Source organism: Oncorhynchus masou, chromosome 6, assembly GCF_036934945.1.
Source record: "Oncorhynchus masou masou isolate Uvic2021 chromosome 6, UVic_Omas_1.1, whole genome shotgun sequence".
NCBI lineage: Eukaryota > Metazoa > Chordata > Actinopteri > Salmoniformes > Salmonidae > Oncorhynchus > Oncorhynchus masou.
The window spans coordinates 45,914,357-45,941,233 of NC_088217.1; the positions used below are offsets into that span (position 1 = coordinate 45,914,357).

General features: G+C 45.9%; 1 protein-coding gene across 7 annotated transcripts; it reads left to right on the top strand.

The window, feature by feature from the left end:
- The first annotated feature begins 3,151 nt into the window (after positions 1–3,151).
- On the top strand, positions 3,152–13,277 carry LOC135542133 (ubiquitin carboxyl-terminal hydrolase CYLD-like). 7 transcript variants are annotated; one of them, XM_064968824.1, is made up of 14 exons: positions 3,152–3,264; positions 4,334–4,814; positions 5,272–5,404; positions 6,644–6,894; positions 7,017–7,185; positions 7,413–7,545; positions 7,697–7,804; positions 8,097–8,176; positions 8,289–8,355; positions 8,559–8,691; positions 9,230–9,338; positions 9,468–9,586; positions 10,564–10,768; positions 12,271–13,277. In XM_064968824.1, the coding sequence occupies exons 2-14, from the start codon at positions 4,383–4,385 to the stop codon at positions 12,465–12,467; spliced, it is 2,136 nt and encodes a 711-aa protein (XP_064824896.1). In that variant the 5' UTR covers positions 3,152–3,264; positions 4,334–4,382; the 3' UTR covers positions 12,468–13,277. The 7 variants fall into 7 exon arrangements, with proteins under 7 accessions (XP_064824896.1, XP_064824894.1, XP_064824897.1 ...); XM_064968822.1 differs by having other exon boundaries at positions 3,152–3,260; XM_064968825.1 differs by having other exon boundaries at positions 3,152–3,260; positions 5,275–5,404.
- Positions 13,278–26,877: the final 13,600 nt, after the last annotated feature.

Consider the following 26,877-nt stretch of genomic DNA (forward strand, 5'->3'; position numbering starts at 1 on the left):
GGAGGAAATAGGTACAAAAGTATCTATATCCACAGTAAAACGAGTCCTATATCGACATAACCGGAAAGGCCGCCCAGCAAGGAAGAAGCCACTGCTCCAAAACCGCCATAAAAAAGCCAGACTACAGTTTGCAACTACACATGGGGACAAAGATCATACTTTTCGGAGAAATGTCCTCTGGTCTGATGAAACAAAAATAGAACTGTTTGGCCATAATGACCATCGTTATGTTTGGAGGAAAAAGCGGGAGGCTTGCAAGCCGAAGAACACCATCCCAACCATGAAGCACGGGGGTGGCACCATCATGTTGTGGGGGTGCTTTGCTGCAGGAGGGAATGGTACACTTCACAAAATAGATGGCATCATGAGGTAGGAAAATTATGTAGATATATTGAAGCAACATCTCAAGACATCAGTCAGAAGTTAAAGCTTGGTCGCAAATGGGTCTTCCAAATGGACAATGACCCCAAGCATACTTCCAAAGTTGTGGCAAAATGGCCTGAGGACAACAAAGTCAAGGTATTGGAGTGGCCATCACAAAGCCCTGACCTCAATCCTATAGAAAATTTGTGGGCAGAACTGAAAAAGCGTGTGCGAGCAAGGAGGCCTATAAACCTGACTCAGTTACACCAGCTCTGTCTGGAGGAATGGGCCAGAATTCACCCAACGTATTGTGAGAAGCTTGTGGAAGGCTACACAAATAATTTGACCCAAGTTAAACAATGCTACCAAATTCTAATTGAGTGTATGTAAACTTCTGACCCACTGGGAATGTGAAAAAATAAAAGCTGAAATAAATAATTCTCTCTACTATTATTCTGTCATTTCACATTCTTAAAATAAAGTGGTGATCCTAACTGACCTAATACAGGGAATTTTTACTGGGATTAAATGTCAGGAATTGTGAAAAACGGAGTTTAAATGTATTTTGCTAAGGTGTATGTAAACCTCCGACTTCAACTAATTAATCTGACTGGATCCCACCACGTCGAACAAACAAATAATCTGTCGGCATTTATAAAATTGTTGTGAAACTTCCTGTTTCCATCACAGCTGTCATGATGTTTTTTTAATGTGCTATGACTTTACTCGCATAAAAACTGTCGATGGAAATGTGGTTACTCAACAACAACAACAACAAAAAATCACTGGACAAGAACATATGATGCATCTTGCCATAGACATCCCGCATTTAAAAAAGTATACTTATTGGCCCAAGGCAGGAGCTAGAGTAATTAACAAGCCACCAGGTTCTGACAACCTGGATGGAAAATTACTGAAGATAATAGTGGACGATTTTGCTCTCTCTTCAATTTAAGCCTACTAGAAAGTGTGTGCCCTCAGGCCTGGAGGGAAGCAAAAGTCATTCCACTTCCCAATAATAGTAAAGCCCCCTTTACTGGCTCAAATAGCCAACCAATCAGCCCGTTACCAACCAGTAGTAAAAAATTATGTTTGACCAGATACAATGCTATTTTACAGTAAACAAATTGACAACAGACTTTCAGCACGCTTATAGGGAAGGACATTCAACAAGCACAGCACTTACACAAATGACTGATGATTGGCTGAGAGGAATTGATGATGAAAAGATTGTGGGGGCTGTTTTTTTTTTTTTACTTCAGTGCTGCTTTTGACATTATCGATCATAGTCTGCTGCTGGAAAAACATATGTGTTATGGCTTTACACCCCCTGCTATATTGTGAATAATGACTTACCTGTCTAGCAGAACACAGAGGGTGTTCTTTAATGGAAGCTACTACAACATAATCCAGGTAGAATCAGGAATTTCCTAGGGCAGCTGTTTAGGCCCCTTACTTTTTTCAATCTTTACTAACAACATGTAACTGGCTTTCAGTTAAGCCAGTGTGTCTATGTATGCAGATGACTCAACACTACACGTCAGCTACTACAGCGAGTGAATTGACTGCAACACTTAACAAAGATCTGCAGTTAGTTTCAGAATGGGTGGCAATAGTTCAAAAACTGAAATCATTGTATTTGGGACAAATCATTCACTAAACCCTAAACATCAACTAAATCTTGTAAAGAATAATGTTGAGGTTACTGTCATGGTCAAAACATATTGATATGTCAGGAGCTAAGATGTGGAGAAGTATTGTATGTCCATAATAAAGCACTGCTCTGCCTTTTTAACAACACTATCATCAAAGCAGGTCCTACGGGCCCTAGTTTTGTCACACCTGGACTACTGTTCAGTAGTGTGGTCAGGTGCCACGAAGAGGAACTTAAGAAAATTACAGTTGGCTCAGAACAGGGCAGCACGGCTGGCCCTTGAAAGTACACGGGGAGCTAACAATGTCAATCTCTCATGGCTCAAAGTGGAAGAGAGATTGACTTCACCACTACTTGCTTTTGTAAGAAGGGTTGACAAGCTTAATGTACCGAGCTGTCTGTTTAAACTGCTAGCACACAGCTCAGACACCCATTCATACCCCACAAGACATGCCATCAGAGGTCTCTTCACAATCCCCAAGTCCAGAACAGACTATGGGAGGCGCACAGTACAACATAGAGCCATGACTACATGGAACAATATTACACATCAGGTAACTGATGCAAGCAATTTTTTATTAATTTCTTTTTAATACACTTTATGGAACAGCAGGGACTGTGAAGGGACACACACATGTACAGGCACACGCATACAAGCGCTAGCACACTCACTCTACACACATGTACATTGTAATATTGTTACATTACATATAAAACAAAAGATAAAACATACCTTCTACACCTTTTGTATTGTAAATATGTTGTGGTGTAATAATGTTATTTGATGCACTGTTTTATCTTTTGTTTTATATGTAATGTAAAGTGCCTTAATGTGTTTGGACCAAAGGAAGAGTAGTTGCTGCCTTGGCAGCAGCGAATGTGGATCCCTAATAAATACAAAATACTGTACAAACTGAAATGTGTTAGTCACATGCGATGTCTCAATTGGCCAGAGGGGGGGCTGAATCATTCATGGTGGACAAGTTTACTATTCCCTTTCTCTGTCACAATTCTCTTGAAGAACAATCGCAATCTTCATTCTGAAGTGTCACTTTCAGAGAGGAGAGGACAGTATGAAATGGGCGTGTTCGGTCACAATGCTACAGTATACCAGTTAGGCTATCTACGTTGGAATACTTCCTTATTCTGAGCTACAGTCGCCGAGGATTCAGTTGTACCTTCCAGTCATCTGAAGAATGTGTAGTACTTTGGAGTAACTGCTCTTCAGATACTTGTATAAACGGTCGGTAAGATTGACTCAATTTAAATGGAGTAATTTCGTATGCAACTACTGTAGGCGACTCGATATTGGTTTACACTAGACTGTGGACAGTGTAATACTATATAATTGTTAGAGATATTGTTGCCAGTTGCTATGTGATTTTGGTTCCAGACAGATACAAATCTTTCTTTTTTTAAAGTTGTATTTGTCACATGCGCCGAATACAACGGGTGTAGACGTTACCGTGAAATGCTTGTCATGAGCCATTCCAAACGATGCACAGTTAAAATATAATAACACAAAATTAAATAGTAACACAAGAGTAATAAAATACACAAAAAATATAGCTATGGAGTACCAGTTGGTACGAGGTGATTGAGGCAGGGTCAAGTAACCAGGCATCAGCATAGATAACAATATGAATAAAGAATATAGTGTGTTTGTGTCAGTGGAGTCTGTATATTGTGTGTGTATTGAGTCAGTGCAAGATAGGGTCAATGCAGATAGTCAGGGTAACTCTTGAATGAAATGTTTAACGTTAGCAGTCTGACCGAAGTCGGACCTAAAAAAGACAAAAATACAATTATATTTACAAATACTTTACCGGTTGTACATGCAGTAGGAGGTGGAGATAGATTATCCACAGAAAAGTGTTTACTTGACTTTTTGCGACGCCGGTACTGGTAGACCATGATTGACCAAAATGGTTGACCTTTTATTCCATTATAAGAAGGTCCATTCCAGTATTCTATATCCCAAAACTATGGTGATATCACTGAGCTGGATATGTTGAATTATCATTAAAAACGCCATAAAAAATATCCCAACGTTTTTTTTATGATTCCATGTTTTAGGGTGGTTTCACAAGACAACACAAACATCCTAAAATGAATTGATTTCAAAATCTGTGTACACCTCTACCCAGAGATATGCCTCTGCCACTACCTATCTGTCACTTATTTATACATTAGAACCTTTAAAGCCATGCTTTGAGTGTGACAGCACAATGGAATGACTGTGACCTCACATTCTCATAATACAAGTGAATAATCACAATTATAGAATAATACCTTCTTTACTTCTTTCCCTGACAGGGTGCCTGCTAGTCACACAACAAGGACCATTGTTCACTTTAGAAGAGGAATGGAATTTAAAGGAGATGGGAAGGAAAAGTTCTTCATAGTGACACGGGGGAAGGTGAGAAAAGGCTTCTCCAGAGGATGCATCGGCCGTGTGGAAGCAGTGATGCATAAGGGAGAGCTGATGGGACTGTTGTACGGAGGTGGCAGCAGTGGGAATCCCAAGAGTGGGGACATGGTGAAGAGGGAGGACACGTACCCCCTCACCCGACACCAGGCCCAGCTGCTGCTCTTCGTGTCCCCCTCCAGCAAACGCCTGGAGCTCCTGTGTAACCCCCAGCTCTTTTCAGCCATCTGTGTACTGTCTCAGGATGACTTAGTAGTGGTTAAGCACAAGAAAGGTCACCAGCCAGGCCTGGTTCGGAACCTGATGCTGATCGGTAAGAAGGAGAACCAAGGGGACCTGCTGATGCTGGGCTTTGAGGTTGAGTTTGTGGTGAGTATGCAACTTCTACAAATATGGTAGGGAATGGATTCCAGCATTTTGTCCAAAGTATAAGCATATAATCAGGAATTTCAACTGTCTGTTTGATCCTCTCATCAGTAAGAGAAACCTTTTAGCCTATTGATGTCACAGTATGGCAGACACTGTGAGCTGTACCTGTCAAGTACTCCTGAACCTCTCGTTGATTTACAGTACATGAGTGACAGCAGGAGACAAGAATGTTCCTCTCAGGGGAAGATCCAAAATGTTATCTGATTAGTTACAGCACCTAACTTTTACGTAACATCTGAAACTTGATAACATTATCTGAGCAATTGGCAGTTGCCTGATAAGCAGTTTGTTGTATTTCCAGCTCGCCAGTAAAAATTCTCAGCACAGCTACTGTATGGGATTGAGTGTACTTGATTTACTGATTTAGCGTAATTGTCCTGTTTTCTTTCCATTTCAGCAGGACTCTGATCAAACAGTGTCCCCTAAGAAGCCATCTCATCTCCCCCTGTTCAGTGCAGCAGACATTGTCCAGGTTGTCCCAGCATACTCTGTAGGCATTGGCCCTCGCTGGAAAGACAGTTATTCAGAGGGTTAGTACTGTATGTTTACCTTCTGGTGTTCAATGCCCATGTATTCTCATGGATTAGTATACAAGCACATAGGCCTACATGTATTTGTTTACCAAATATGACACATTTACCTGGTTTTTCTAGTTATACAACCCACTAGCCTACATCAGGGATGCAACTGGCAGCCCCCTCTTGTAGGACCGTCGGCCAATTTATTTTGGGGAGGGGGGGGGGACTCAGTCAGGTTCTCAACTTACTGTTGAGAGTTAGAATAGTAAAATACACAAGGTACAGTTTTGAAATGTGGTTGTGCATCAGCAGTCACTCAATTATCCCATGTCAGCTCATTTATTTTTGTTTGGTAAATTAGTCTAGCGAACAGCTATCTAAACTTGTAGTAAGCATGGTCGAATTACCAACTGTGGTGGGGCCCATTGATCATCAGTTATCATATTAAAAATAGCAAACATTTGCCTCCACCCAGGAAATTTGCTGTAAAACTGCACAGTTTTCTCTCCGCCCCATGGCAAAATGTGTAGAATTGCAGGAAATTAACTTTAAATCTTAAAATGTTTCTCTTTACTGCCACGAGAGGGGCTGCTAAACTGTTTTGCTCGCAAGGTGGGGGTATGTAGACCCACAAGCCAAAGTTGACCATCCCTGGCCTACATACTGTACATATTCTCTTGAAAGAAAGCAGAGCAATGGTACCAGGAAAATAATATCAGCTTTCAGAATCCTGTGGCTTGGTCTCATTTTAAATGTTTGACCCATGTGGCCCAGTTTGTAAAGCATGGCACTTGAAACTCTAGGGTTGTTGGTTCGATTCCCACCGGGGGCCAGTACAAAAAAGTATGAAAATGTAAGTTGCTCTGGATAAGAGTGCCTGCTAAATGACTAAAATGTAAGAAGACAGAATTCTTTGAATGATTATCATCACTTTCAAAGTTAATCTGTAGGACTTGCTGTGAATTGGTGCCCCTACACGCAAAAGATCCCACCCTCCCCCTTAGAAATATTGAATGGCAATGAGCAGCACCTGCGGCTAGACAGTGGGGCATAGAGCAGTTCTTATACAGAACTGGTAAAACTGGCCGAGGTGCTCTGGAATGTAGCAGCAGAGCGCCATCACATGCTTTGAGCTCTCTGCATACCTCTTGTGAAGATAAACAGACATGTTTACCACAGGTCAGTCTCATGACAAGGAGAGAAACCATTTGATGTGTCATTTTTACCCCTCTTCAACTTCTTCTCCCCCAGGTCTAAACAGAAAGGCGGTGCCACCTATCAACTCCATGTCTAATATGGGATCTCGTGGACGACAAGTGAGAGATATAAACCATTTAGACCAGAATGTCACCCAAACCCCAACCCAAAGCCCGTCACACCACCCTTTTGAGGTGGGATCCATGGTGGAGGTAACATCCAACACTGGGATAACTGTATACGGGGTGATCCGTTGGATGGGCGTCCTTTCAGAAAATAAAAATGACTGGGCCGGAATTGAGCTGGTGAGTGTAAGATGTGAACTGTGTAAGCAATGTTCTTGAGCTGGCCTCTTATTCTCCCCTGAGATGTAAATATCTCAATCAGTTTTGATTCCTCAGCAACTCTTTTGTGGTTTTGCCATCAGGATTATGAGGTGAATAATTGCTCAGATGGGACGTATGGAGGCCAGCAGTATTTCACTTGTAAAGGGGGCAGGGCCTTGTTTGTGCCCCTCACAAAGTGCAGTCCAGACGGAAGGTTCTTATGTCCCCCCTCTGAAAAGGAGACACTCAAAGCAACAGATATCCCCCCAGGTTAGACACCAATTATATAGGTCCTAATCCAACTAACACACACATAAACAGTACAGATAGGCTATTATTACAATGCCATAACCTTATAAGCATTAGTTTGCAGCTCCCACCCTAACCCAAACACACATAGAATCAAACACCAACCAACAGCAGATATAAAACATGTACCAGTTGTATTTCTATTATAAGTAGTACTTCATGATGTTTTTTTGTATGGTTTGTATAAGTCATTCCATTGGAGGAAACAGATGAGAATGTCCCTCCTATCCCTGAGTCGGAAGCCCTGTCTTTGCTCGTGGGCAAGATGAAGGGGATCCAGGGGCACTATAACTCCTGCTACCTCGACGCCACTCTCTTCAGGTAAACTTAACTCAATCCCCTCTGGTCAAATGGTTTTTCTGTAGGTCACTGTTCTTAACTCTCATAATTGTATGAAAATGTGACACTATTTATTGGGCATGTTTTTCATTGAGCCCAGTTTAATGTAGTAAAGGACTACTTCTCTCCACAGTCTGTTCTGCTCATCTATGACCCTGGACAGTGTTTGCCACAAACCAGATGGCACAGAAAAGAGCATATCTCGCTCTCTGAAGAAAGACATTGTCAACTGTTTGCGCAGGTATAAACATTGTCTGTGCTTGCAGTTTTCTAGATCCTCTTGACCCTCATGCAGGCCTGTATTATCAGCTGGTCTTCAAATAAGAGCGTTATGGCATTGTAATTCAACCTAGACTGAAACACAATAGCCTTTATGTGGTTGTAATGCATGTCTGATATTACTCTGCCACATTGGTAGTGTATGTTCAGGTATATGCACTTCATATGAATGTGCATCTCTGTGTGTTTGTATTATGTGAAAGTGTGTAGTGTGTGGCCACCAAGAGTGACAATAGTGTGTGTGTTATCCACAGACAAGGTTTTGTGCCTGCTGAGAGCGTAATGAACTTCCGCAAGCAGCTCGGGTGTGACACCTTTGTAACAGAAGAGAAAGGTATGCACACACACTTCTCAGAGTGCTGATGCTATGGGTCTGAATTAGGATTTTTAAAATGGCTGCAGTGTCTCTAAATTCACCTAAATGGTGTTATCCTGCCTCCATGCAGACCCTGAAGAGTTCATCACAATCCTTCTACAGCGGGTGCTTTGCATGAAGTCATTGCTTAAACTCAGGTTTGAACCAGTTAACCTTTCTCTAGTTGACCTGACCAATATATGTTCTCTTCCTTGCATGTTATGCTGTAGGCCACTTATTTCTCCGTGCTTCCCCTCCTCACACTTCTTATCTCCATTTTCTGGGATTCTGAGTGTCTGTTAGACCTTATTTGACACTGCCATGACTGAGTTGCTTAGCTTGATTGTTCTCTGGGCCTCAGGTCGAATGACGACACATCTCAGGATGCCTACACATTCCAGATTATTCTGGATAAGGAGCAGGTGACAAAGACTCCCACTGTCCAGCAACTCCTGGATGTCTCCTTGCTGTCTTGTGGCCTCAAGTTTGAGGAGGTGGGTGATACGGTGCAAGGTTATCTAAGGAGCAATATTTACAAGGCCTTGTAGTCAGTGCACCTTTTGTTTAGAAGGCAATCACTTTGTTTTAATATTTAAGCCCTGTGCAGTCAAAAACATGATTTTCCTGTGTTTTATATATATTTCCACACTATGAAGTTGGACTAATAGTGTGAAATTGTGACAATTATGACAATGCCCTTTCAGTGTAAGAGCTGTTTGAGAAGACTGCCTGAAAATTCTGCCTGTTTTGATGCGATGGAGTTTTGGCTTAGTAAATTGACTTAACAGACCAATAAGAAATAGAGTTCCTAACCTCTCTACCAATAACAACTCGTTTTCTGTTTTCCCCTCCCCACTCAATCCACCCCCAGATAGTCCTAGCAAAATTATTGCTTGAGGAATTGCTCTTAACAATTTTAATTGAAAACAATCACAGTAAGGCAGAGTACTTATTTGTTACCCAGAAATGATTTGATATTCAGATAAAAAAAAGGCTCCATTGGACCTTTAATGTCTCTAATATGTCCCTCAGATCCCATCCTGCCTCATGGTCCACATGCCAAGGTTTGGGAAGAAGTACAAGATGTTCCCCTACATTATCCCCTCAACAGAATTTGACATCACAGATCTTCTATACAACTGTGAGTTTCAGCACAATCACATAATCACACATCTGCCACGTATACCTATGAATAAAAGTAAGGCCATGCAGTAACTCGCTAAACTGTCTTCAGGTTGAGTGACACCTTTCCACCTTCTTCTCCCATCAGCCCCCCGAGAATGCTTCCTCTGTGGGCGTTTGGCAGAGTACGAGTGCCCCCAGTGCCTACAAGACCGCAAGCTCCAGCCAGGAAGAATCAAACAGTATTGCACTACCTGCAAGACACAGGTATACAGTAGGGTCAGAAAGTACTTCCACCCCTTGATAAAGATGAGCAAAAATGACTGTATAATATAAATAAATACTGAGCTATATTGTATGGAGAAAAAAAAGGAAATTATATTATTTTATACAGATACAATTGCTCAGAGAAATGTTGGTTAACAAGTAATATTTTTTTCTCTCAAAAAATGTAGGGGTCAAAATGATTGACACCCCTGTTTTCCATACCTTGCGAGGATAACAGCATTGAGCCTTTTTCTAGAATGTTTTATGAGTTGGAGAACACATTGGGAGGGATCTTAGACCCTTCTTCCATACAAAATCTTTACAGATCCTTGATATCCTTAATCTGCGCTTACTGACTGCCCTTAACAAGGGCCCCAGGACCAGTGGAAGCAAAATAGCCCCATAACATCAAAGATCCACCACCATATTTTACAGTAGGTATGCGGTTCTTTTCTGCTCATGCATTCTCATTTCGATGCTGAACCCACCACTGGTGTGTGTGGCCAAAGAGCTTTATTTTCATGTCATCCAACAAATGTAAACTCCAGGAGTTTGCTAAACGGCATTGGCACTTGGATTGGAACCGGTGATATGGTCAGATGACATGAAATTAGAGCTCTTTGGCCACGTACACCAGTGGTGGGTTCAGCATCGAAATGAGAATGCATAAGCAGAAAATAACCCCATACCTACTGTAAAATACGGTGGTGGATATTTGACATTATGGGGCTATTTGGCTTTTTTTAGCATACAATATAACTCTGTATTTGAAATATTTATTTAATGCAGTCATTTTTGCTTATCTTTATCAAGGGTGTCAATAATTTCAGACCCCACTCTACACAGTTAAGCAGCATGACTGAGCTACAGCTTTTCTACCTGCAAGTATATTGATTTAGTCTCGTTTATCTAACTGAATCTCCCTTTCTACTTTCCCTCTTCCCAATCCTCCATCTCCACTTCTCCCTTTGTGACAGGTGCACATTCATCCCTCTCGGCAGAGCCACTGCCCTAAAGCCCTGGCAGTGCCAGCGGAGGTGCCAGCAGATGCCCCTGTACCCAGGCACAAAATGCAGTTGTTCGCTGTGCTCTGTATCCACACCAGCCACTATGTGTCCTTTGTAAAGTATGGCCCTGGCCCTCGCTCCTGGCTCTTCTTCGACAGCATGGCAGACAGATGTGGTGAGATTAACCTCAAAGAACACAGTTACAATGTATTACCAAAAGTATGTGGACACCTGCTCTTCGAACATCTCATTCCAAAATCATGGGCATCAATATGGAGTTGGTCCCCCCTTTGCTGGTATAACAGCCTCCACTCCTCTGAGAAGGCTTTCCACTAGATGTTGGAACATTGCTGCGGGGACTTGCTTCCATTCAGCCACAGGAGGGCGATTCGGCCTGGCTCACAGTTAACGTTCCAATTCATCTCAAAGGCGTTAGATGGAGTTGAGGTCAGGGCTCTGTGCCGGCCAGTCAAGTTCTTCCACACCGATCTCAACAAATAAGTTATGTATGGACCTCGCTGTCTGCACGGGGGGGAATTGTCATGCTGAAACAGGAAAAGGCCTTCCCCAAACTGTTGCCACAAAGTTGGAAGCACAGAATCGTCTAGAATGTAATTAAATGCTGTAGCGTTAAGATTTCCCTTCACGGTAACTAAAAGGGCAAGCTCGAACCATGAAAAACAGCCCCAGACCATTATTCCCCCTCCACCAAACTTTACAGTTGGCACTATGCATTTGGGCAGGTAGCGTTCTCCTGGCATCTGCCAAATACATATTTGTCTGTCGGACTGCCAGATGGCGAAGCGTGATTCATCAATTCAGAGAACGCATTTCCACTGCTCCAGAGTCCAATGGCAGAGAGCTTTACACCACTCCAGCCGATGCTTGGCATCAAGCGTGGGGATGTTAGGCTTGTGTGCGGCTGCTCGGCCATGGAAATCCATTTCATGAAGCACTCGACGAGCAGTTATTGTGCTGACGTTGCTTCCAGAGGCGGTTTGAAACTCGGTAGTGAGTGTTCCAACAGTGGGCAGACGATTTTTGCGAGCTACGTGCTTCAGCACTCTGCTGTCCCGTTCTGTGCGCTTGTGTGGCCTACCACTTTCGCAGCTGAGCCATTGTTGCTTCCAGCACTTAACAGTTGAGGGGGGGGGTGTTTGAAGAACTGACTTGTTGGAAAGGTGGCATCCTATGACGGTACCACGTTGAAAGTCCCTTAGCTCTTCAGTACAGCCATTCTACTGAAAATATTTGTCTATGGACATTGCATGGCTGTGTGCTCGATTTTATACACCTGTCAACAACGGGTGTAGCTGAAATAGTCGAAGCCACTCATTTGAAGGGGTGTCCACATACTTTTGTATCTTTGTCTAAGTATCTTGTCTGTTGCCATCAAAAGTGTATTTCAAAACCTATTGAGTGGATGTCGGGTTGGTACAACATTATTCTAAAAGGAAGAACAGACCGCTAAATCCATTTCTTCTGAGGTGCGAAACAAATAATAGTTCCGTTCAATTGCAGACTGTTCCTTGCCTTGTAAAGTTATTTATTTGTCTTACTTGTCACTAGATACCCAGTGACTTACTTTGTCTTTGAACCTGGATGTAGAGAACACTGCAACCTTACGTAAATGTCTAGTCTTATCTGTCTTTCACTTGTCAGATCCCTAATCTTCAGTCCCCTCAGGTGATGACCAGAGTGGCTACAACATTCCAGAGATCAGGGCTTGTCCTGAGGTGGGTGACTTCCTGTCTCAGTCAGAGGAGGAGCTAGCGCGGGCTGACCCCTCCCAGGCTGGAGAGCCTGTCCGCAGGCTGCTGAGTGACTCCTACATGTGTTTGTATCAGAGTGCCTCCATGGCACTCTACAGATAAAGTCAGCACAAGGCTGAAGTGTACTGGGGAGAACACAGCATTCTCACAACAATGCTACAATAACCCTGGTTTCAGAGTCGCCATGGCGTCAATTCATTTTCACAGAAATAAAACTGATGATTAGCTGAAGACCTTGAACTTTATAGGCTTTTATGAGAACAGAAATATTCACCAAGGTCTTCTCAAATCTTTTTCTTTGTCAATGTAGAGGTACTTCACCTTTGTTTCAATAAAGATTGATTGATGAGGTTGGGGTTAGGAAGGGCAAGTGAACTATATTATTTTTCCCCCCTCATTGCCTACACCAACCATTTCCCACTCACTGCTTGTATTTTGGCAATGTTTTATTGCTGCCAATGTTATGTAAACATACAGTATGGTATACTCTAGATCAGTGGTTCCTAAACTTTTTATATTCCGTACCCCTTCAAACATTCAACCTCTAGCTGCGTAACCCCTCTAGCACCAGGGTCAGCACACTCTCAAATGTTTGTTTTTTGCCATCATTGTAAGCCTGCCACACACACTATACAATATATTATTTAAACATAAGAATGAATGTGAGTTTGTGTCACAACCCGGCTCGTGGGAAGTGACAAAGAGCTCTTACAGGACCATGGCACAAATAATAATAAATCATTTTGCACTTTATTTATCCAGCTTACATATAAAACTTGATTTGTTCGTCGAAAATTGTGAATAACTTACCACAGGTTAATGAGAAGGGTGTGCTTGAAAGGATGCACATAACAATGCAATGGTGGGTTGTATTGGAGAGAGTCTCAAGTCTTAAATAACTTTCCACACACAGTCTGTGTCTGTATTTCTTTTTCATGCTAATGAGGGCCGAGAATCCACTCTCACATAGGTACGTGGTTGCAAAGAGCATCAGTGTCTTAACAGTGCGATTTGCTACGGCAGGATACTCAGCGCAGCCCAATCCAGAAATCTGGCAGTGGCTTCTGATTAAAATTAAATTTTCACATAACCGCTTGTTGCAATTTCGATGAGACCCTCTTGTTCAGATATTGGTAAGTGGACTGGAGGCATGAAAGGGATAACGAACCCAGGTGCTTGTGTCATCCGTTTTAGGAAAGTACCTGCATAATTGCGCACCCAACTCCGGTGCTTTGCTATATCACATTTTACTTTGTCCGTAAACTTGAGTTCATTTCCACACAAAAAAAAATCATACGATGAAGGAAAGACCTGTGTGTTGTCCTTGTTAATGCAGACATAGAAGAGCTCCAACTTCTTAATCATAGCCTGAATTGTGTCCCGCAAATTGAATATAGTTGAGGAGAGTCCCTGTAATCCTAGATTCAGATCATTCAGGCGAGATGGGCCAGTCGTGAGAGAAACTCGACATCATGCAAGCGGTCAGACAAGTGAAAATGATGGTCAGTAAAGAAAACTTTAAGCTCGTCTCTCAATTAAAAAAAACATGTTAATACTTTGCCCCTTGATAACCAGCACATTTCTGTATGTTGTAAAAGCGTTACATGGTCTCTGCCCATAACATTGCATAGTGCAGAAAATGCACGAGAGTTCAGGGGCCTTGCTTTAACAAAGTTAACCATTTTCACTGTAGTGTCCAAAGCGTCTTTCCAGCTGCCAGGCATTCCGTTGGCTCGGTGATTGCTGCAGTGTACCCAAGTGGCGTCGGGAGCAACTGCTTGCATGCGCGTTACCACTCCACTGTCTCCCTGTCATGGCTTTGGCGCCCTCAGTACAAATACCAACACATCTTGACCCCCAAAGTCCATTTGATGTCACAAAGCTGTCCAGTACTTTAAAAATATAATCTCCTGTTGTCCTGGTTTCAGTGGTTTGCAGAAGAGGATGTCTTCTGTAATTGACCCCCCATAAATGTAACGGACAAATACCAGGAGCTGGTGCCAGGCCCGCCATGTCTGTTGACTCATTCAGCTGTAATGCATAGAATTCACTGGCTTGTATGCGAAGTAGTAATTGTTTGAAAACATCTCCTGCCATGTCCATGATGTGTCGTGAAACAATGTTGATTGATGAAGTAATTGTCTGTATAGCTTTTTTGGCCTTTTCCCCCAGCATTGTCCCAGCCATATCTGCGGCAGCTGTCGTAGCCACTCGGTAGCTCACCATATAAGACGCTTCTAGCGCCTTCTTCTTAACCTCTCTAGGATATGCTTCTGTAACAGGGTTATATTGGTGATTCCCCTTGCCACTTTATTGTTAAGCCAATGGGTTTTTGGTTTGAGGTTGTCTTGCCTTCACCAACTCAACATGGCATCTTATTGGCTGGTTTGCATAGCTTGCTTATGAGGGGGGATGTTCCAGTTAGAATCGTCCCAGTGAACAAGCACCAAACCAGCGGTAAGTTGTTGGTTGCCAAGCACTGTACATCAAAAGTGATTCTTATACTCTCAAGTGATGATTTAAATGTACAATTTATATCAAATTGTTTGTAAATGTTATTCGAACATCACATATAAGATGCAGCGGTTTTTGGAGAATATTTGTTGTGCATTTTGTTGTAAAGAATTCCCACCAGTACTAGCTAGCAACTTACTGTGTCTGGTGGGGGGGGGTTCATATATTTTATACAGTGCGTGAGTGCAGAGTTGGATGGTGAGACGTGCATAGCATGACGTGCAATTTTGTGCCGTTCCTAACAGGTACATTGTTAAAGATATTATATTGTATATTGTAATTGTATTATTTTGCTAACTAGCCCAGTGAACAAGCACCAAACCAGCGTGCGTGAGTGCAGAGTTGGATGGTGAGACGTGCAATTTTGTGTCGTTCCTAACAGAATAAAGCTACATGACTGGTGCTACATATTGGAGTTCCGTGTCGATGACTGATTGTACACAACGCAAGAAGAGTACTGGTACACTTCCCACCTGGCCAACATCCAGTGAGATTGCAGAGCGCCAAATTCAAATAAAGAAATACTCATTATAAAAATTCAACTATTTTACATAGGTTTAAAGATTAACTTCTTGTGAATCCAACCACAGTGTCAGATTTAAAAAATGCTTTAAGGCAAAAGCATACCTTACGATTATTTGAGAACATCGCCCAGCAGACAAATCATTACAAACAGTAACCAGCCAAGTAGAAGAGTTACACAAGTCAGAAATAGAGATAAAATGAATCACTTAACTTTGATGATCTTCATATGGTTGCACTCAGAAGACATTAATTTATTCAGTGAATGTTCCTTTTGTTCGATAAAGTCTCTCTTTATATCCAAAAACCTCTCTTTTGTCCGCGTGTTTTCTTCAGTAATCCACAGGCTCAAACGCAGTCACAACAGGCAGACGAAAAATCCTAATTGTATCCGTAAAATTCATAAAAACATGTCAAACGATGTTTGTATTCAATCCTCAGGTTGTTTTTAGCCTAAATAATTGTTAATATTTCAACCGGACAATAAAGTTGTCAATATAAAAGGCAAACAAGAAAGGCTGTGCACTTGAAAAAGCTCTGTGACACGGCAGGGTAAACTCATTCAGACTGCTCTTACTCCCTCATTTTTCAGAATACAAGCCTGAAACAATTTCTAAAGACTGTTGACATCTAGTGGAAGGCATAGGAACTGCAATTTGAGTCCTAAGTCAATGGATACTGTAATGGCATTGAATAGAAAAAAAGGGGAAAATCATACTTCCTGAATGGATTTTTCTCAGGTTGTCCCTGCCAAATCAGTTCTGTTATACTCACAGACACTATTGTAACAGTTTTGAATCTTTAGAGTGTTTTCTATTCAAATCTACCAATTATATGCATATCCTATCTTCTGGGCCTGAGTATAAGGCAGTTTAATTTGGGCACGCTTTTCATCTAAAATTCCAAATGCTGCCCCCTACCCTAGAGAGGTTAATGGTATCTGTTGCTGTTATACATGTCTTACTACTCGAAAGTCAGCTTAATTCTTGTTCAAAAAACTCCCGTGGCTTATTTTTTAAATTGGCATGTTTTGTTTCTAATTGTCTTCACAAGAGTGAAGGTTTCATCGAGTTGTGAGATATAACTTTTGCACATATAACACACTGTGGCTGAGGAAAAGCACTACTCCCAATATACGTGAACCCCAAATCAATGTTGTGCTCATGGAAGCAGAACAACTTGTGTCGTCGACAGCTGCAGGTGGAGTACTGCTGGTAGTAGTAGTACTACCAGTAGAGCTGGTATGTGTCTCTATGGACGCGAGCCTTACTTTTTTAACCATTTGTCAATTTTCGAGCAAACGGAATGAGCAGCAGCTACATTTGGCTGCATACGGACCGTTAGTGGAATTCCCGTGAGAGAGTAACGGTTAATGTGATTGGATGTTAATTATTTGACTAGGCTACCTGTATTTGACATTGTGTTGTTATTTCGCTGAACACTAGATGGTTTAGTTTTATTTTTGGCAGTGAAACGAGGCTACTCAGGTGAGGGGAAAAAAACTCACCCAAATGTATAGCCCCGTTGGAAAATATAAATGGACTGTTTGAAAATGTGAAGAAAATACATTTTTATTATAAAACATATAAAAAAGTTAATCACATTTTTATTTGGCGTACCCAGTTAGGGAATACCTGCTCTAGATTTATGGAATTGGATCTATGATTAGGACTTGTGGAATTCTATTGAATTCTATTGGATGTCAGTGTTTTTCAGCTTTTATATTGAAGGAATTAAATAATTAATTATATACTCTGGTACCTTTTTATGTTGTATTCACTGAACATGCTGTTCAAATGACAATGTTGAGTTATCCATGCCTAGTTAAACTTGATTGAAACAGTGCTCGAAATGATCTAGGGGTCTCCCAACAGGTCGATTGTGAGCTCGCAGCCCACCTATGAGCAGTAGCCGTGTGTGGGTAAAATCACTGGGGAAGCCAAGGCAGGGAAAAAAAGCCATATTACAACTTGTGTGTTGTAATAATTGTGTTGTTGGCTCTGTAACCTGTATGTCATATATAGGCTTAAAGCCAAGACAATAAGAAGACACAGTGGCAGAATATGTTCAACCACACCTTTGTTTCATCACAAAACAGGAGAGCAACCTCTGTCTGGTGGAGTCCACTAAGCACATTGCATGTAACAAACAGTTACCTACAGCATGGTCAATCAAGTTAATGTTTCCAACATTTTTGAACTACTAAACAACTATTGATTTAGAACACCGGAGAGTTACTGCAAATCAAAAAGAAAACAGGAGCAGCCTCCACTATTCCAGAACAATTTCAACTTCAACATTTCAACATCATCAAAACACCTATTCTTAGTCTAAGACAGTGACATAGAGTCCAAAAACAATTTAGTCCAATCAATGTAAGCTAAATATAATTTGGCTGTCCATGCTACTGATTTCTCTGTCCATCTCTATGTGTGTATGTGTGTGTCTCTGTGTGTGTGTTAGTAGAAAAAGCATGTTGACTCACCCTAATTGTAGAGAAACACCAATGTCAACCTCCAATATTTCCTGTTGCCAAAATGGTCTATGACTATCATACAGCACACGCTTTTAGTTGTTGTCCTATACTACCTAGCTAAAATGCTTGCTCGCTAGCCGAACTTCCTTTCATGGGCAACAATTATCCAGTTTGGTAACATTAGCCTACTGTTACTAACAAATTTGTAAAAATCTTCAACATAGAAATGCTACCAAAAGGGGCCTCCCGAGTGGCGCAGTGGTCTAAAGTACTGCATCGCAGTGCTAGCTGTGCCACTAAAGATTTTGAGTTTGAGTCCAAGCTCTGTAGCAGCGGGCCGCGAACTGGAGACTCAAGGGGTGGCACACAATTGACCCAGCGTCGTCCGGTTTAGGGGAGGGTTTGGCCGGAGGGGTGTCTGCGCGCACTAGTGACTTCTGTGGCAGGCCGGGCGCAGTGCACGCTGACACGATTGGCAGGTATACGGTGTTTCCTCCGAAACATTGGTGCTGGTGGCTTCCGGGTTAAGTGGGCATTGTGTCAACAAGCAGTGCGGCTTGGTTGGGTTGAGTTTCGGAGGACGCACGGATCTCGACCTTCGCCTCTTCCGAGTCCGTACAGGAGTTGCAGCGATGAGACAAGACTGTAACATTGAGGAGAAAAAGTTTTTTTTTTAAACAATAAATAGAAATGCTACCAAAAATAATTTACTGAAACTTGTTGCAGATGAGGTGAACCATTATTCACCAAACAATATTTTGAAAGAGGAAGCAAAGTACTTTAAGCATATGTTTTAGTTTCAGTCTCCTCCATCTCCACTAACCGAAGATAATTGTAAGGATTTTTTCCCCTATTAATAATGTAAAATGAACAAATGTACATAAAGACTCATGTGAAGGCCAAATTACAGAGGAGGAACTTCTTGATCCAATTAAAGCCTTTAAGTCTGGGATAACTCCAGGGCTTGATGGCATACCAGTTTAGGTATATCAAACCTTTTTTAATGTACTCAAGAGGACCGTTATTAGCATGTTTTAACCACTTCTATAAAAATGGTAGATACTCAACAAGAAGGTCTGATTTCATTATTACTGAAACAGGACCCAAGTGGTAAATATAAAGATCCAGTCCAATGAAAAAATTGGAGGCCCCTTACACTTCAGTGTTGTGATGAAAAATTGAAATCAAAGTGCATAGCATATAGAATTTAAAAGGTATTGTTAGATATTATTCATCCTATTCAGACAGGTTTTTTATATGGACAAAACATTGAAGATAATATAATATAGATAATATAAGACAAGTACTGGAAACACTAGAAAACTTTGAAAAATCTGGGGTAGAATCTGTTGGACTTGGCGCTGCAGTACTGCTTCCCTTGCGGTAGCAGAGAGAACAGTCTATGACTAGGGTGGCTGGAGTCTTTAGAAATGTTTTGGGCCTTCCTCTGACACCGCCTGGTATAGAGGTCCTGGATGGCAGGAAGCTGGGCCCCAGTGATGTACTGGGCCCTCTGTAGTGCCTTGCGGTTGGAGGCTGAGCAGTTGCCATACCAGGCGGTGATGCAACCAGTCAGGATGCTCTCGATGGTGTAGCTGTAGAACTTTGAGGATGTGAGGACCCACGCCAAATCTATTCAGTCTCCTGAGGGGGATTAGGTGTTATCGTGCCCTCTTCACGACTGTCTTGATTGTGTTTGGACCATGATAGTTTGTTGGTGGTGTGGACACCAAGGAACTTGAAGCTCTCAACCTGTTCCACTACAGCCCTGTCGATGACAATGGGGGCGTGCTCGGTCCTCCTTTTCCTGTTGTTCACAATCATCTCCTTTGTCTTGGTTACGTTGAGGGAGAGGTTTTAATCCGGGTACCACACTGCCAGGTCTCTGACCTCCTCCCTATAGGCTGTCTCACCGTAGTTGGTGATCAGGCCTACCACTGTCGTGTCATCGGCAAACTTAATGATGGTGTTGGAGTCATGCTTGGCCATGCAGTCATCGGTGAACAGGGAGTACAGGAGGGGACTGAGCACGCACCCCGGAGGGGCCCATGTGTTGAGGATCAGCGAGGCAGATGTGTTGTTACCTACCCTTACCACAAGCGGATGGTCCATCATGAAGTCCAGGATCCAATTGCAGAGGGAGGTGTTTAGTCCCAGGGTCCTTACCTTAGTTAAGCGCTTTGAAGTCACGATGGTCATGAACGCTGAGCTGTAGTCAGTTAATAGCATTCTTACGTAGGTGTTCCTTTTGTCCAGGTGGAAAAGGGCAGTGTGGAGTGCAATAGAGATTGCATCATATGTGGATTTGTTGGGGCGGTATGCAAATTGGAGTGGATCTAGGGTTTCTAGGATAATGGTATTGATGTGAGAGATGACCAGCCTTTCAAAGTAAATAATGGCTACTTTTAAAATAGTAAGTAATGGCTACTTTTAAAATAGTAAATAATGGCTACTTCTCAGAAAATATTACACTGTCAAGAGGAGTAAAACAAGGTAGTCCACTATTGGCATATCTATTTATTATGGACATCAAAATGTTAGCTATTAAAATCAGATCCAACAATAATATCAAGGGCCTAGAAAACCAGGGCTTAAAAACAAACGTCTTCGTACACTGATGATTCATGTTTTCTTTTATTAATTCACAATTTGGTTCCCTCCACAGCCTCAGATGATCTAGATACTTTTTCTAACCTCTCTGGACTTCAACCAAATTATGATAAGTGAACTATATTACGCATTGGCTCGCAAAAAAATATTTTTACATTACCGTGTAGTTTACCAATAAACTGGTCTGACGGTGAAGTGGACATACTTGGTATTCATATCCCGAAAGAAAGAAATCATCTCACTACAATACATTTTAATAGAAAGTTGGCAAAAATAAAAAAAGATCTTGCTACCGTGGAAAGGAAAATACCTGTCTATTTGTGGGAAAAAAATCACCCTGATTAAGTCATATCCCAGTTTACCTTTGCTTATGGCTGTAATGGTTTTCTTGTGGGGAAAGAGAGGCGGACCAAAATGCAGCGTGGTTAGTTTTTTGCATCTTTAATAAAGATGAAAGTACTACAATCTACAAAACAAGAAACGTGCAAAAACCAAAACAGCCCTATCTGGTGCCACAAACACAAAGACAGGAACAATCACCCACAAAACCCAACACAAAAACAGGCTACCTAAATATGGTTCCCAATCAGAGACAATGACTAACACCTGCCTCTGATTGAGAACCATATCAGGCCTAACATAGAAATGGACAAACCAGACACACAACATAGAATGCCCACCCAGCTCACGTCCTGACCAACACTAAAACAAGGAAAACACACACGAACGATGGTCAGAACGTGACAGTACCCCCCCCCCCCAAGGTGCGGACTCTGAACGCACAACCTAAACCTACAGGGGAGGGTCTGGGTGGGCATCTGTCCGCGGTGGCGGTGCTGGACGTGGACCCCACTCCATAATTGTCTTATTCCCCCTCCTTAGCGTCCCTTGAGTGGCGACCCTCGCCGCTAACCTTGGCCTAGGAACCCTAACAACGGGCCACACTGGACTGAGGGGCAGCTCCGGACTGAGGGTCAGCTCCGGACTGAGGGGCAGCTCCGGACTGAGGAAGCTCAGGACTGAGAGGAAGGTCAGGACTGAGAGGAAGGTCAGGACTGAGAGGAATGTCAGGACTGAGAGGAAGGTCAGGACTGAGAGGAAGGTCAGGACTGAGAAGAAGCTCAGGACTGAGAGGAAGGTCAGGGCTGAGAGGAAGCTCAGGACTGAGAGGAAGCTCAGGCAGGTTGATGAATCGAGCAGATCCTGGCTGGCTGGCGGTTCCGGTAGATCCTGGCTGGCTGGCGGTTCCGGCAGACCCTGGCTGACTGGCGGTTCCGGCAGATCCTGGCTGACTGGCGGTTCCGGCAGATCCAGGCTGAATGGCGGATCCTGGCTGACTGGCGGATCTGGAAGATCCTGGCTGACTGGTGGATCCTGGCTGACTGGCAGTTCTGGCAGATCCTGGCTGAATGGCGGATCCTGGCTGAATGGCGGATCCTGGCTGACTGGCGGATTCTGGCTGACTGGCAGATCTGGCAGATCCTGGCTGACAGGCAGTTCTGGCAGATCCTGGCTGAATGGCGGATCCTGGCTGAATGGCGGATCCCGGCTGACTGGCAGTTCTGGCGGATCCTGGCGGATCCTGGCTGACTGGGCGGACTGGCGGACTGGCGGCGCTGAGCAGACTGGCGGCGCTGGGCAGACTGGCGGTGTTGGGCAGACTGGCAGCACTGGCGGCGCTGGGCAGACTGGCGGCGCTGGGCAGACTGGCGGCGCTGGGCAGACTGGCGGCGCTAGGCAGACTGATGGCGCTGGGCAGACTGGCGGCGCTGGGCAGACTGGTGGCACTGGGTAGACTGGCGGCGCTGGGCAGACTGATGGCACTGGGCAGACTGGCGGCGCTGGCGGGGCTGGGCAGACTGGCGGCGCTGTCGGCGCTGGGCAGACAGGAGGCGCTGGCGGCGCAGGGCAGGCTGGCGGCGCTGGGCAGACGGGTAGCTCAGGTGGCGCTGGGCAGATGGGTAGCTCAGGCGGCGCTGGTCAGGAAGGCTCTGGCACCTCTGGACAGAGAAGCTCTGGCGCCTCTGGACTGAGGGGCTCTGGCGCCTCTGGACTGAGGGGCTCTGGCGCCTCTGGACTGAGGGGCTCTGGCGCCTCTGGACTGAGGGGCGGAAACTCTGGTAGCACCGGACAGGCGGGAGCACCTGTGTTGATGGGACGGAGAGACAGCCTGGTGCGGGGTGCCGGCACTGGTGGTACCGGGCTGGGGACACACACCTGAGGGCGAATGCCTTGCATACTACGCCAAATCAACTCCTCTCTCTCTTCACACTCCCCCAATTCTATTAACACCTCCTCGAGTGTCTCCTCATCTCCCATCCGTTCACTCTCCTCCATTCTGTCCAATAACTCCTCGACCCTCTCAGACTCAGCCCTCAGCTTCGCCGATAGCTCCGATAACATCCATGGCTTCTTACTGTTAACAGGAGGAGTTGGCTCAGGTCTGGCTCCTGACTCTGCCACACTCTCCCTGTGCCTCCCCCAAGAAATTTTTGGGGGTGCCTCTCGGGCTTCCAGCCGCTCTGCCGTGCTAGCTCCTCATAATGCCGCCTCTCTGCCTTCCCTGCCTCCAGCTCGGCTTTGGGGCAGCAATATTCCCCTGGCTCTGCCCAGGGTCCTTTCCCGTCAAGGATCACCTCCCAAGTCCATTCTTCCAAATAGTGTAGCCTCTCCCACTGCTGCTGCTGCTGCTGCTGTTGCTCCTGCTGCTGCTGCTTCTCCTGCTGCTGCTTCTGCTGCTGCCTCTGTTGCTTCTCCTGCTGCTGCTTCTGCTGCTGCTGCTGTTGCTCCTGCTGCACCTGTCGCTTCTCCTGCTGTTGCTGTTGCTGCTGCCTCTGTTTACCACGCCGCTTGGTCCTTGGTTGGTGGGTGATTGTCACGGTCGTCCTCTTCATCTGAAGGGGAGAGGCGAGAAGGATCAAAGGACCAAAATGCGGCGTGATATGTGTTCATGTTGAATGTTTTAATTAAAGAAAGAACTGAACACAGAAACACTATACAAAAACCAGTAAACAAAATAACAACCGTGAAGCTAATGCGAGCTGCGCTGAAACAAGCCATCAACATAGACAATCACCCACAAACAAACAGTGCAACCCAGGCTACCTAAGTATGATTCTCAATCAGAGACAACTAATGACACCTGCCTCTGATTGAGAACCATACTAGGCCGAAACATAGAAATCCCAAATCATAGAAAATCAAACATAGACTGCCCACCCAACTCACGCCCTGACCATACTAAATAAATACAAAACAAAGGAAATAAAGGTCAGAACGTGACAGTACCCCCCCCAAAGGTGCGGACTCCAGCCGCAAAACCTTAACCTATAGGGGAGGGTCTGGGTGGGCGTCTGTCTGCGGTGGCGGCTCTGGCGCGGGACGTGGACCCCACTTCACCATTGTCTTAGTCCGCCTCCGTGGCTTCCTAACCATGGCAACTCTTCTCAATGGACAGAGGGGCAGAAGCTCGGGACAGAGGGGCAGAAGCTCGGGACAGAGGGGCGGAAACTCGGGACAGAGGGGCGGAAGCTCGGGACAGAGGGGCGGAAGCTCGGGACAGAGGGGCAGGGGCTCTGGCGCATCTGGGCTGAGGGGTTCTGGCGCCTCTGGGCTGAGGGGCTCTGGCGCCTCTGGGCTGAGGGGCTCTGGCGCCTCTGTGCTGAGGGGCTCCGGCAGCAGCGCCGGACAGGCGGGGGGCTCCGGCAGCAGCGCCGGACAGGCGGGGGCTCCGGCAGCAGCGCCGGACAGGCGGGAGACTCCGGCAGCAGCGCCGGACAGGCGGGAGACTCCGGCAGCAGCGCCGGACAGGTGGGAGACTCCGGCAGCAGCGCCGGACAGACGGGACCACCTGCAGGGAGGAGACAGAGAGACAGCCTGGTGCGTGGGGCTGCCACAGGAACCACCAGGCTGGGGAGACCTTCAGGAGGCTTGGTGTTAGGAGGAGGCACCTGAAGGACCGGGCTGTGGGGGAGCACTGGAGCTCTGGTGTGCAACCTTGGCACCACTTCCCCAGGCTGAACAACTACTCTAGCCCGGACCCTCCAGAGTGCCAAAACTGCGCACCGGCGACCAGACACGCTGAGCAGCCACCACAACAGGACCAAGCGGCGTGGTAACAAGCAGGTGCAGCGAAAGGAGGAATGGACATGGGAGGACGAATTGTTTGGAGAAGGACCCTGGGATCAGCCTGGAGAATATTGCCGCCCCAAAGAAGAACTGGAGGCGGCGAGAGCTGAGAGGCGCTGGTATGAGGAGGCAGCGCGGCGACGCGGATGGAAGCCCGAGAGTCAGCCCCCCCAAAAAATTGGGGGGTGGCTCAGGGAGAGTGTGGCAGAGTCAGGAGTCAGACCTGAGCCCACTCTCCCTGTTTATCGTGAGGAGCCAAGGAGGGGACAAGAACCAGAGCCGGTGTTGGAGGTGAGCGAAGCAGAGACTGTGAAGGAGTTAATGGGGGAATTGGAGGAGAGAGAAATGAGGGAGTTGCTGTGTTGGTGCTTTTTGCATGGAATTCGCCCGACGGAACGTGTCAGGGATTTGATGGCACCTGGCGCTCCATACTCGTCCTGAGGTGCGTGTTAGTCGGCTGGGGAAGTTGGTGCCAGCCTCACACACCAGGCCTCCTGTGCACATCCCTAACCTTGCACGTCCTGTGCCAACATTGCTCTCAAGATCTCCAGTACGCCTTCACGGTCTAGCCCATCCTGTGCCACCTCCACACACCAGCCCTCCGGTGGCAGCTCCCCGCACCGGGCTTCCTGTGCGTGTCCTCGGCCCAGTACCACCAGTGCCAGCACCACGCATCAGGCCTACAGTGCTCCTCGCCTCTCCAGCGCTACCGGAGCCTTTCTCCTCTCCTGCGCTGCCGGAGCCTTTCTCCTCTCCTGCGCTGCCGGAGTCTCCCGCCTGTTCAGCGCTGCCCGAGCCTTCCTCCTCTCCTGCGCTGCCGGAGTCTCCCGCCTGTTCAGCGCTGCCGAGGCCTTCCTCCTCTACAGCGATACCAGAGTCTCCCGCCTGTTTAGCGCAGCCGAGGCCTTCCTCCTCTACAGCGCTGCTGGAGTCTCCCGCCTGTTTAGCGCAGCCCGAGCTGTCAGTCTGCATGGAGCAGCCAGAGCTGTCAGTCTGCATGGAGCAGCCAGAGCTGTCAGTCTACATGGAGCACCCAGAGCTGTCAGTCTACATGGAACAGCCAGAGCTGTCAGTCTGCATGGAGCAGCCGGAGCTGCCAGTCTGCATGGAGCTGCCAGTCTGCAAGGAGCTGCCAGTCTGCAAGGAGCTGTCAGTCTGCAAGGAGCTGTCAGTCTGCATGGAGCTGCCAGTCTGCATGGAGCTGCCAGTCTGCATGAAGCAGCCAGAGCTGTCCGTCTACATGGAGCAGCCAGAGCCGCCAGTCAGCATGGAGCAGTCAGATCCGCCAGTCAGCCAGACTCTTCCAGATCCGCCAGTCAGCCAGACGCTTCCAGATCCGCCAGTCAGCCAGACTCTTCCAGATCCGCCAGTCAGCCAGACTCTTCCAGATCTGCCAGTCAGCCAGACTCTTCCAGATCCGCCAGTCAGCCAGACTCTTCCAGATCTGCCAGTCAGAAAGACTCTTCCAGATCCGCCTGTCAACCAGACTCTTCCAGATCCGCCAGCCAGCCAGGATCTGCCAGAACCACCAGCCAGCCAGGATCTGCCGGATCCAACTACCTGGCTGAGCTTTCTCTCAGTGCTGGGCTTCCTCTCAGTGCTGGGCTTCCTCTCAGTGCTGGGCTTCCTCTCAGTCCTGAGCTTCCCCTCAGTGCTGAGCTGCCCCTCAGTCCCGAGCTGCCCCTCAGTCCCGAGCTGCCCCTCAGTCCCGAGCTGCCTCTGTCCCGAGCTGCCCCTCTGTCCCGAGCTGCCCCTCTGTCCCGAGCTGCCCCTCTGTCCCGAGCTGCCCCTCAGTCCCGAGCTGACCCTCAGTCTCGAGCTGCCCCTCAGTCCCGAGCTGACCCTCAGTCCAGTGGGGTTCTGGGTGAGGACTACTAGGCCATGGTCGGCGGCGAGGGTGGACTATCCTAGGACGCGAGGAGGGGGGACTAAGACATTCATAGAGTGAGTTCCACGTCCCGCGCCGGAGCCGGAGCCGCCACCATGGACAGACGACCACCCAGACCCTCCCTATTTTTTTGATGTGCGTCCGGGAGTACGCACCTTAGGGGGGGGTGTTCTGTCACGCCCTGGTCTATATTTATTATGTTTATCTTCATTTATTGGGTCAGGCCAGGGTGTGACATGGGTTTATTTGTGGTGTGTTTCGTCTTGGGGTTGTGTGGGGTGTATAGCATAGTCTATGGCTGCCTGAGGCGGTTCTCAATCAGAGTCAGGTGATTATCGTTGTCTCTGATTGGGAACCATATTTAGGAAGCCATA

Coding starts and splice junctions, on each gene's coding strand:
- LOC135542133 (XM_064968824.1), top strand. CDS start 4,383: ATGGAATTTAAAGGAGATGGGAAGGAAAAGTTCTTCATAGTGACACGG. Junction 7,186..7,412: donor AGCAACAGATATCCCCCCAG/GTTAGACACCAA, acceptor GGTTTGTATAAG/TCATTCCATTGGAGGAAACA. Junction 7,805..8,096: donor ATTGTCAACTGTTTGCGCAG/GTATAAACATTG, acceptor TGTTATCCACAG/ACAAGGTTTTGTGCCTGCTG.